General features: G+C 32.5%; 1 protein-coding gene across 1 annotated transcript in view; it reads right to left on the bottom strand.

The window, feature by feature from the left end:
* The window catches only part of LOC117107741 (pleckstrin homology domain-containing family H member 1-like), an 80,567-nt gene that overhangs the window by 31,764 nt on the left and 36,030 nt on the right, over nucleotides 1–12,773 (bottom strand). The window contains exon 6 of the mRNA XM_033249493.1: nucleotides 5,698–6,869. Within this exon, the coding sequence (XP_033105384.1) occupies nucleotides 5,698–6,869 (1,172 nt within the window). The remainder of the gene's footprint in view (nucleotides 1–5,697; nucleotides 6,870–12,773) is intronic.

Raw genomic sequence — 12,773 nt, 5'->3', positions numbered from 1 at the left:
TAACTATTTTTATCTTTCAACAACAAAAATGGATATTAATTAATCTCACATCCAAGTAAAAATTTGTGAAAATCTCCGCTCAGATTTATAAAAATAAGTTTTTAACATTTAAATATAGAGGAGTCATGCATATTTTTTTTTAAAATCATCTTTTACTTCCGGGAAACCGCCTCTTAGCCACACGGCAAGTCCCTGAACTTGAGCCGAACACGGCTGCTTGGTACGGCTTGGACTGGTGCCAGCGGTCCTTCAAGATGTTTAATTTAATCATCAACACAGAAGTATTATAGCGCCCGCAATTACAGTTAAAAAAATTTTGAGTTCAGCATATGTTATAACAAGTTGAAATTTTTCAGATCCTAGCCTCCCAGTACTCAACTTTTGAAATCACCGACCTTTACTCATGAAGTAAGTTATAATATTATAGTAATTTTAAATAGCTACAGTATAAACGTCTAACAATTTCATTATTTAACAGTAGTATAGGATATTGTCAAAGATATGGGTGGTTGCTATGTTGATAGATCCAAAGAAAATGTCACTATGTTACAGCCATGATTCACTCAACAATAACAATATATTTTGAATACCTTCAACTAAAATTTGTCTTTAAATACATTAATTAAAGGAAGATTGAAAGATTCAAAAACACTACTACCAGGGATGCCAAGTCTCCTTTGAGCCATGGCAGTCTCCCAGCAATCTCTTGTGAGGATGCAAAGGTCTCAGATAATACATTTCTTGCAAAATCATTATTTTTCACTTGACTTTACTAATGTATCATCAATTGTCTCCCTTAAGTAAGCTGGCTATGTTTATACCATGCACAGCAAAAATGACAATAAACAAAATTAGACATTAAACAGTAGGGGTACAATGTACCCCTACTGTACTCATAGATTCACAGGGTTTTTTTCGTTTACAAGAGCTTAAATAATTTCAGAGATATCGATGTAAGGAATAATAGCGATAGAGTATACAAGTGAAGAAATGAAGAAAAATAATAATTGCAGTAAAAAAAAAATCCTTTAATAAAAGCAAAGTGATGAGAGTGTTGAAGATTCACTGAGCACTGAGCAAGCAAATGGCTAGGATTCCTCCATGGAGAGTGGGGAGACAGCACTTTGTGCTGGTTTGAATATTGATCCAAACAGGGGTAGTAATGACAACATTAAAAAGTGCAGTTTAAATCCCTGTATATTTATTATGTTATTATCTTGAAATTTCCTTTTTTGTCGAGAAGAGACAACATTGTTCCTATATTGTTTGATAGGCCACTACTTAAGAATTGACTGGCAGACAAGTTAAGAGTATATTTAAGTCTGTAAATCACTTTAAATATTTGTTTGATCTGTCTCTATAACTTTTACAGGTCCACAATACATCTAATTAAAAACCCCTCCACTACCACCTTTCTGCAGTACCAAGTGAATGCTTATTTTTTATCTCTATTATAATATTTTTTTAATTAATGACCAAAGATGCTAAGGTAAGGACCAGAAAAAAAACCATGGTCCCAATAGTGGTCTTTAATTGGAGAGAGACCTGTATCATCTTTTTAATGGTAACAATTAAATGTATAAAACTGCATTTTCGAAGATTTTTTGGGACATTCAACAAACAGTATTTATTGACGTTTGTAGACAAAACTCCATAATTTTTACTACGTATGTGCTTTATGAACCACAATTATCAGATGTAAACTGTTACTTGTCATATATAGTTGAGTTTTACCATACGTTACTGTAGTTCGAAATGGCACCATCATCAGACAAATCAACTATATCTGGACATAGCGATATTCATAATTCCCTAACTGCGGTTTGTTGAAAGTACATAAATATTAATGTCTACTGCAGTGTCGAGACCACCACAAAAAAAATTGAATAGCCCCAATGGGATACTTTGCTTATCACTAAATAAACCAAAAATTGCAAAACGAGGACTGAATTTGTCAGCGGTTGACATTAAGCTGAATGAATGATTCCTCTTTGGGGAATTCAAATCCACCCAAGGGGTGTCTTATAGGGTCCAGATTGAATGTTTTTCCTGGTACTGGAGGGGTATAATTCTTAAATTTAATCTCATCTGCCTAATACATATATTTTAGCTGACAGTTAGAATATTATAACATGAAAACATAGGGAGTTGGGGCTGAAATAGTTTTAGATAAATTTAATATTAACCTATGGTTAATAAGGTTAAATTATGAATACACACAACATTGCTTTAGAAACTGCTATCTTTAAATTACATTTAGACATTAGCTATTATCACTAACAATGTTATGAATTAAAGAAATATTGTCACTAAACTTTAAAAAAATAAATAAATTAATAAATAAATTTATAAATTAATAATAATAATAATAATAATATTTGAATATTTGCTTTGAACTAAAAATTAAAACAAGTAAAAATCCTCAGTATCAAAAATTTTAAATAATACAATTGGTACATTTTTTGCATACTAACTTTTTGTAAAAAAAAACAAATATTTTATTATTTAAAAAAATCAAATGAGGTATTAAAAATTTTTGATTAATTTTTGTGGGTTTTTAAAAAAGTTTTGGGTGGTAGGGAATGATGGGAAAATAAGATGGATTTTTTTTTTCAATCTTGAATATACCAAGGCCTACATGATAGGTATAATAATACTTACATGTTGAACTATTACGGTATTGGAATAAAGATATAGAATCAAATATAGTACTAGAATTACTTTTTAATCTAATACATTAAATCCTTAAAAAATAGAAGTTCATGAATAATTTGCCTACAAAAAATGTGGCAAAGACAAGCCAAACCAGCCACTCGTCGCAAAAATAGATTGAGTTATTAATACAGTGTTAGAGAGTAAAATAATAGCTAAAAAATGGTAAAAAAATCATTCAAATCAAACATTTCCTTATGAAGTTACAAGCATTTAATCACACAGCTGTTTAAAGAACAACATATGAGAAATCAGCTTTCAAAGTTTATGATTTCAGGCATTTCTCATGCAGAAACTATCTTTAAATCCTTAAAAATTGTTGTTTTAACATTGAAAATGGGAAAAATAACAGCATAGAATGATGTATAGATATATAAAGGTTAGTTTAGTGCAATAAAATAGATTTTTAAAAATTTGACATTCCAGCATGTTTTGGCCATTTTCTCTGTAACACGATTTGCGACGAGTGACTGGTTAGGCTTGTCTTTGCCACAAATGCTGTTCAAAATGCACAACTTATATTGTCATAGTGACAAGTGATGTAGACCTAGCAAAAATTGGCATGGTTGTGCTCTTGTTTGCATGCACAGCTATTTTCGTAAAATATACACAAAATTCTCATTGACTTCCTGTATAATAGCACTCTATTAATTATTTTAATTTACAAAATTGGACAACTGTGAAATTTTTATTTTTTACCCGCTTTTAATTAGCAGAGCGTATGATGAGTAATTAATTAACTTGTTTCATCTTTTCAGGTTTCTTTCATTATCACATACAATGATTGAAACATCCTAACTCTTCAACATCCATGCTGGGCATGATCCAACTCCTGTCTACAACAACTACTGATGGACAGGTGGATGGATACAAATGCAGAATAAATTTCAACCACAAATCTAATAAAAATTCAATAATAAAATGCATTTCTCTAATTTAATATCAAGAATATGTAATTAGTTGAATACAGATCATTCATAAAACTTCAAAGTTTATCTTGCTAAATATATATTTTTAACAAAATTGGTGTCTTGATAAGATGTGTCCTTCAACTCATGGATTAAGAATAAATTGATGGATGACAAAAGGAACAATAAAATTTAACAATGTTCCTCAAATTTTAGTTAGTATTCATTTGAGTGTTACACACATCCAGTGGAGCACAATGTTGACATAATTTTTGTATATTTAACCTTTAATTTCCAACAACCAAGGGCAACATTTGGTGGAGCCTTTAAATAAAACACTGCATAGTAATTAGATAATTTATGAATATCTGTCAAATTTAGAAGGATAACTCTGAAAGTACAGTTAGACCTAAACTGTACTATTGAGTGCATTGAAACAGTCATGGTGCACAGCACTCATATCACTGGCACGATCATACATGGAAAAAGTCATTTAAAAAGCAATGCCAAAAAAAAATAATTGATTTTCTGTTCCTAGATTCAACTGGATATTGAGAGCATAATGAGGAGGCTTGTCATCCCAGCACCAATGTACTGTTAAGTGTTAAACTGATTATTAACATTAGAATGTGGCAGTATTGTATACTTCAGTACAGAGAAGACAAAGATATTTTTACTCTTAACTTTATTTTAACTTTCATAGTATTTAGTTAGTCGATTCCAGTAAATGGCCTATCATTTTAAAGCTTATAACGTGGAGGATATGAATATATTAAAAAGTCAATTTTTTTGTTTTGGTCACTGATGCTGTTTAAGTATGGTAAGTCTCATAAAAAAAGTAATTAAAACAATGCAGGAAAAACATTAGTTTCTGTCCCTAGTACATGGTATTCAAGATACTGAAGGGATGCTTTAAAAAAGTATAAATGAATTCAGGAGAAAAACATTCATGATATAAAATGAAGCATGCTTAACTACATGAAGGAGGATTTAACTCCTTATTTGGACATATCAATTCTATATTTGGATTATTACTCTTTATTTGGTCATTGTTACTCCTAATTTGGTCAACTGCACTCTGTTCATCCTTAATCCACAGTTGGTCATTTCATTTTTATTTAGATATTTTTCTTTATTTGGTCATCTCTATTTGTTAATGGCCAACTATAATGTTTAGTTGGTCATCTTTAGTCAGTTATTTGCTACATTTAATTCATTCATTTTCACTCATTATTTGGCCATCTTCACTCCATCTTTTTTGGTCATCATCACTCCTTATTTGGTCAAATGAATTTCCAAAATCAAGGAAGATGAGGCATAAAATGAGTGCAATGTACTGAAGGATGAGAAAACTGAATAGGTTCAAGGTACGATAAAACGCTGCCACCAAATGTGTTTTTATATGCCACATCTAATACCAGCCATTGTCTTAATGACATTAACAACAGCTGAAAGGTTTTTTTAAAATGAATGTGATGAACAGAAACAGATTAACGCATGCAAATAGTCATGTTCAATAATTTTGCATTAAAATAATATGGGATTCAGTATGGAGTTTAATACAAGTAACATCCTGTACCAACACAGGATATACTGTAGTCATTTTAAGACAGATTGTCATTGCGGACATCTTCAAAAAAGCAAACCATTATTAGTATTCAGATTTCAATGTAAAACGAGATATGATCAGTCATGATGGTATATTTTTAGCACTAACTGTAAACCACAAAATTTCCATGCTCAAAGTTAAGTTTCACTTCAACACAAGAGGGCAGCAAACATTTTCAATCGTTCCTACTTATTAAAAATTTATTTGTTATCTGGAAATTTTAGGAAGAGGATATGCCCTGACTTAAAATGAGCATCCAAAATATGGTTTTTATAAATATCAAACATTTATATTCACATATTCAATGATCTTTATAACATTTTACAAATAGTTTGAATGACCTTCAAAGATACAACAATATTCAAAATTCTATAATTCTATAAATCTGGAGCAACGTCTCAATCATCTTATCTGAAAGATGCAAGTTAAAAAAAGTAACATAAGGTGTTGAAATAAAAATTTCCTTACCCATGATGGCATCTTATGCAATGGTGGAGGTGGTGGTTTATTCTTAAGATCAGGACTAGCAGCATTCGACACTCCAGAGGACTTAGAATCCAGTCTTTCATTCAACCTTGGAGGAATCTCGTCAGGTAAGTAATATTCATTTTCACTCGGCAACTGCTCCGAGTGGAATGATGCCATGCTCTCGTACTTCCCTTCACCATTTGTTTCTTCATCATCAGAAGCAAATAAATCCTGATAGGTTATAGGTGCATATTGGTTTGATTCATATTCTGAATCGACAGCATTGTCTGCTTCAACGTTTGGATTTTGACAGAGGTAATCGTTACTGCCATTAATTTCGCAAGATTCAGGTATTGAATCAGTGGAAATGTGTCCAATCATTTCAACATTGTCTGGGTCCAATTCATCATCTATTATTTGACTGGCTGCTGTGAAATCATCTTGGCTATCTGGATCATAACTTTCACGATCGATGCCCGAAGTCACATGTCCAGGAATCTCCCCAGCAGCAATTTCGGATTCCGTAGCTGAGACAGCATCATTTGAAAAATGTTCCATTGCAATTGCTTCTGGATGGAGTGAGGCATCATCATACCCATCAGTCTGTATACAAGCATCTACAGTCATCTGTTCTCGGGCTAAAGGTTCCCGTGACGTATGGTGGGAGCAGGTATCACATGACCCTTGGCTTCTCATCGTGTCTGTGAGAGCCCGGCTAAATCTACGAGGCCAAGTACGTGTCCAATCCTCGTCCTCTTCATGAAGACCAGGAGGCAACCTTTCTTTACCCCACTCGCACGCCATGCACATGAAGTTTCCATTGCCATTAACCTTCTCTTCCTCAATTTTTATCAATTCTTCATGCACCTTAATCAGAGCATGTACAGGAGATTCACCCGGGCTCCTGCGAGTTCGTTTCGGAGGAGTTGGCCTCATGGGACGCACTTCATCTCCCGATGAATCAGCATCTTGTCTTGTCAAAACAGCCTTTCCACGAATTGAGGGTCGTGCAGGAACCTTTGGAGGAGAGCAAGCACGCGGTGAGTTTACTTCGGCTGTATCAGCTTCAAGGAATTCCATTTTTGTATATTCCATAGGTGTATGTGATCTTGTAGGTGCGGTCGGTGTTGGTATTAATTCAGAAGAGATGAATGATTTCCTTTTGTCAATAACTGCCAAAAAAATAAAAATAATTTATTAAGTTATGTTTTATTGTACTGATTTTATGTTATTTATTCTATATGCTTGATAGATGTCCTCTTTAATGGTCCAATATTTATGATAATACATTAGTAAACATAATATATTATGTCATTTCACTGTCCGTGTACATAAATACTGTATTTATTTATTTTCTTTTAACTTTATTTCAAGAGGTTGACACTAACAGCTAAATGTTGACTGCTTGCATCCTATAAGCCACCATCAAAATACAAAAAAAAATTGTGTATTGGATCGGACTAGATTGGATTATTATATAGTAAGAACACCAAGAATAAACCACAGAAGTGTCAAGATTTGTTTCCAGTGGGATAATTCTGGTAAAGTATACCCTACTGAGGATAATCAGGATTTTTACCAATTTCATACTAAAACAATTTCTTCTAGGAGGATTAAAAGGCCAACCTGATTAGTAAAGAATTAGAACAATAATGTGACCCAAGATCCGGCGAATCAATGCTTAACCGACTTTTTATTGGCTTTCGTATTTGTTTGAAGTAGTTTAATTCCATTTTCCCTTTTAAAATAGCGAGCCTCAGCAACTGTACCTTCGATATGAATTATGTTATGATGGAAACATCCTCTGTTTCTTGGCAGAGATTCAACCTTCAATCAAATTTCTTTGCCAATTATAGAAAATAACTTCAATGATATCTATCAGTCACATTCATCAGCCCTTCTCAATAAATAATAATAGTTTGATTGGAAAAATGAAAGAGATTTGGCAAAGACTACAACAATACTTGTGAGTGTTCTATATGCATCTTAGCTGATTTAAACTATATGACATTGTTATGTTTAACCTGCTTTATAGCAGGCCTACATCTAGGGTCCCAAGTTGGAAGAAGTCACTTTCAGGAGATGTGGTTACTTGAGCTTTTTAACGCATTAAATTTTATTTTAGTGGACATGGTACCCAACACCACTGACTTCCATGAGATAATTGATATTGTAAAGTAGCAAAAACGAGAGATCTAGAAAAGAAAGATATCTTATGTCTTACTTTTCTAGATCTTACTTTTCCAGACACCCGGAGCTTATCCCCAGTTTCTGTAGTGTGAAGTAGATGAGAGTTGTACTCCCCTGGAAGGGACACTAGTCCGTCGCAGGTTAGTCCCAGCAGTTTTACTGGTACCCATTGATACAGCTGGGTGGACTGAAGCAATGTAGTTAAAGTGCCTTGCCCAAGGACACAAGCGAATCTACAAAGCGGAGACTCGAAACCCCGACCTTACGATTGAAAGCCCAAACCTCAACCGCTGCGCCAAACTGTCGCTACTACAATGTACAGTATATAAAATAATAATTTATACACATCTAGATGTGTATAAGAGACAGACCCTTGGCTTCTCATCGTGTCTGTGAGAGCCCGGCTAAATCTACGAGGCCAAGTACGTGTCCATACAGATTCATGGTAGAGATTATAGAGTTAAATCATGGCAACCAAATGAACAATTATAATTGAATGTAACTTCAGATTGAGATGGAAGAACCTGTGTATTTGGTTTATAACACATGTGCATTGTATTTTCAGACTTCTAGGAGAAGTCAATAGGTAAACGGACATATATGAACTTTAATTAAATGATCAACAACAGAATGTCTGGAAATGAAGCGTAATCAGTTTTTCATTTGACCGATCTGCCGAAAGATGAATTGCTGTAAAATGTCACCGTTTATCAAACATGGAGGTGGGGAAGAATGTCACATGACCAGATTCTGGCAACACATCAAGTGATGGAACATTGCATGCTCTATCAAAAGACGCTTATCATATGCATGCACCAGCAAAAAAAAGCTTGGGTTTTTTCTGCATTAGGTCAGTTGGGAGGTGTAATGAATTTGTGCGACAATTGCTGAGTAAATTTTGAGATTAAATGCAGGGGACATAAAGGAAATACAACCAGATTAAATAAGATTCAATAGGAGAGAGTCAGCAAAAGAGACAATTCATTTGAATTTGTAAGTATGCTATATAGGGCCTCATAGCTATGGGGTGCAAACAGCAAAATATACACTTGGAAGAATATGATGGTGAAGGATCCCATCCACTCCGCCCCCTGCCATAATGCAATTGAACAAGACATAATATACATATCTACAAACAATGGCTTCTTTCTAATAAATATTTTACATTAACATAACTCAATAGTTTCTTATAATTTGTAATTGGTAAATGAATTTTATTATTATTATTCTGGATCTTTTGGAAGGCCAGTAAAATTTCACTTCTGTAAAAACTGATCTGATATCTGAAAAAAAAAAATTTTCATTTTGTCAAAAAAAAAAAAAAAAAAAAATAGGAAGAAAGTAATTTGTCATCTTCAGTCTTCATTAAACATGTAATTAAGTTTCATTTTAAATGTTCCCAACAATTTCTCCAATAAAACGGTGACTGTATGGTATTTTAATTAAGTACTTTTAGCGGCAATGATCCTTGTAAAAAAACTGTTATAAGTTTAACTTATTGAATGTTGTATGTGTGCATTAGGTATTAATCTTTAACAGTCGCTTTTCATACTAAAAATTTTAATGGCAACATTTTCATTTTTTCTGACCTACATACTTAATAAGCCTAAGCCCAGGTTTATCATCATTTGGCAGTGGAATTATGGTGGCTCCAAATGCCCTATACCTGGACTTGCATTAATGCTAAAAAAAATATTGATTGAATTGATTAATTGATTGATTGATTGATTTATTCTTCGAATTTATATAATTTGAATATTTTACATTTGCATTGTAATTCTTTCACTTCTGTAAAAACTGATATCTGGAAAGATATTTTCATTTTGTCAAAAAAAAAAAAGAATTTAGGAAGAAAGTAATTTGTCATCCTCAATCATCATTAATCATGTAATTAAGTTTCATTTTGAATGTTTCCTACAATCTCTCTAATAAAATGGTGACTGTATGGTATGTTAATTAAGTACTATTCATCACAATATAGCAATTAATTTTGCATAACAAAACATTTAGGCAAAAAAAAATAACATTTTTAATTATGCTTCCTACAATACATACTTGGTGACTGTATGGTGTGTTAATTAACTGTCATACTTCACAATATTAATTTAATTTTGTGCAAAAATATTTAGTGCTCTTTTTTTTGGACCTTAATAATTTTGAGTTATGGATATATTTACAGGTATAGAGAAACACTTTCCTCTGTTGGTTAATGCTCTTGAGTTCGAACCCCAATAGAGACAATGCATTTTTTAAGGTATCAGAAGTTTAAATACATCCTCATTCACAGATAAACAGTTGTTTTTCTAGGGAAGTATTTTTTTTAGATAGGTACATATTATTATGGAACTCTTCCATTGTCACTTGTCCCTGGCCACATTAAGGTCCCCTCAACTAAGATCCACACACACCTTACCCTTGGCCTACCTTGCCATATCATTCATACAGTATACTCAATGTATCCAAACCACTGGTATTACATCTTTTTTTTTATTTCTTCACAGCTCTTACTAAACATGATTTTTCTTATATGTTTACTACTTTCTGCGGCAGTGATCCTTGTAAAAAACTATTATATTAAAAGTTGTTACATTTAACGTAATGTTGTATGTGTGAATTAGGTACTGTACTAATCTTTAATAGTCGCTTTTCTTACTAAAAAATTGTAATGGCAACATTTTCATTTTTCTGACCTACATACTTAATACGTCTAAGCCCAGGTTTATCATCATTTGGCAGTGGAATTATGGTGGCTCCAAAGGCCCTATACCTGGTCATTGACTCGCATTAATGCTAAAAAAAACTCAACATATAGAAAGTTTATACTAAGTACAATAGTGTAAAATGTCAGCTTATTTTCAGTCTAGCTCCCCTGATGTCAAATCATGTCTCCGCCCTGCAACTATCGAATTGTTCACCCCTAAATTGCACTTTTAGACAACATCAGTTAGAAACATATTAACATCAGTTAGAAACATATTACTGCTCTTGAAATGTTTAAAATCATAAATAAAAAACTTTGCGCAATTTGAAAGTTGCTCTATTTTATATTTTGCACTATTTTAAAGTTTCTTCACATTTCATTCTACTTTTAGTGTTTGATGTCTATTTTTAAGACTATTTTTATTGACATTGAACATGTCATTTCATATTTATGTAAATTTCTTTTCTATCTCTTAATAAAGTAATTCAATTTTCTGTTTATATTTCATAATACACAATAAAGTTTCTTAAATCTTGAAATGCAGCTACATGTAACTAATAAAGATACAAGACAAAATATATTTATTATCTTTCAAAAATAAATATGGAAGGGTAACTGACACAGACATTACTTTAAAGGGAAGGGAAACAAACTGTGATTGCTATATTAGACTCCAGAATCAAATGATAAAAATAAATACCGACTTCCATATATATTGCATGTGTGTAGTATGTGTTACATTGGTATATGAATGTCACAAGGCTGATAAACATGTTAAAATTATTATCATCATGATTAATTTTGAGTTAGCAATCATCCATTATTCCTTTCAAAATGTAAACATTGAGGCTAGCAACTCTTAAAAGGTTGCAATGCTGCAGTAGCCACAATAACATATTTGGGTACAATTGTGTTTAAAACACAGTAATGTCAAGTAATGTATATCCCAGGAGTGTCAAGTCTCCTGCATGTCATGAAGTCTTACGCATATTGCACCATGCCCCAACTCCCTCTTATAAGAATTGTAAAGTCAAACATTCAGCAAAATCAGCAAAAATCATGGAGATCTTTACATGGTCCTTGGTTCAATCTATCGATTGCCCTCAATAAGTATTTTGGATTTCAGCGAGTTATCGTTGTCACACCAAAGCAACCCAATCCAATCACATCCAAAGTGGTTTCTTCAAAATTGAGGCCACTGATTTCTATTACCATCATAGATAGTCAAATTTCTTATTATTTATAATCTCTGATACGTTTAATTAGCCTTTAATTATATGTGATTGTCTGTTGTTAAAAAGCCAGTGGTATAACACATAATAATTGTTTTGATAAGTTTAAAAACAAGAGTTGGCAAACTTATCTTCATGACTGTGTACTGATATTAAGTAGATAATAGCAATTGTGGTTTCAGGTATTATTCCAAAAATATATTCATGACTATTTAACAGAAAATTAATAGAAGAAATAGGGAGGTAAATGGATAAGAATCTGGAGCAAACTAAACTAAAAGTTCATTCCTAAATATAATATAATTCTGAAGATGCAATTGTTCTTCTTGTCTTCTCACTTTCAATGAACCCCTATGTTGACACCTGATTGCTAAGGAAATGCTCTTAGATCTTGTAGCAAAAAAATTAATCAATGATTTCCTACTCAGAAATGTCACCCATAATTCTTTTCTTCCAAATATGGTCATAGGCCAGAAGGAAGGAAACAAGCTTTTGCACCAATCATTGCAGGTACAGCGCGATGCATATTTAATGGTGATCGTCCCATGTTCTCAAAATAAAAATAAGGCGATATTTTTAAAAATGCCCGGCCGGCAATACACAATGCGCTTTTTCGGAAATTTTTGATATAAATCGTGTCAGGATTGATTAATATTCAAGGGCTATAGATTGATGTCAGAAGAGGCCGTGAAATCAGTGATATTGCGTGCAGTAGGATTAGTCAAAAGAGTTACTCATGAGTCCCTAAACTGTGTTACATCACTTAATATTTAGACAAACTTATATGCTCATTTTCTTGAATCTATATATTTTAATACCATATAAAAAAAGGAAATTCAAATATCTCAGATCATAGTTGCTAACAAATTTTGTGGCACTGAACCAAAAACCAGATTTCTTTATTTAGTCATGTTTATTTGTAATAAGTTTCAATTTAATACATGTATGCTGCT

The sequence above is a fragment of the Anneissia japonica genome, unplaced genomic scaffold, assembly GCF_011630105.1.
Source record: "Anneissia japonica isolate Jap-2015-1 unplaced genomic scaffold, ASM1163010v1 scaffold287871_len1641731_cov197, whole genome shotgun sequence".
NCBI classification, from domain to species: Eukaryota; Metazoa; Echinodermata; class Crinoidea; order Comatulida; family Comatulidae; genus Anneissia; species Anneissia japonica.
This window is presented reverse-complemented; position numbering and strand designations above follow the sequence as displayed.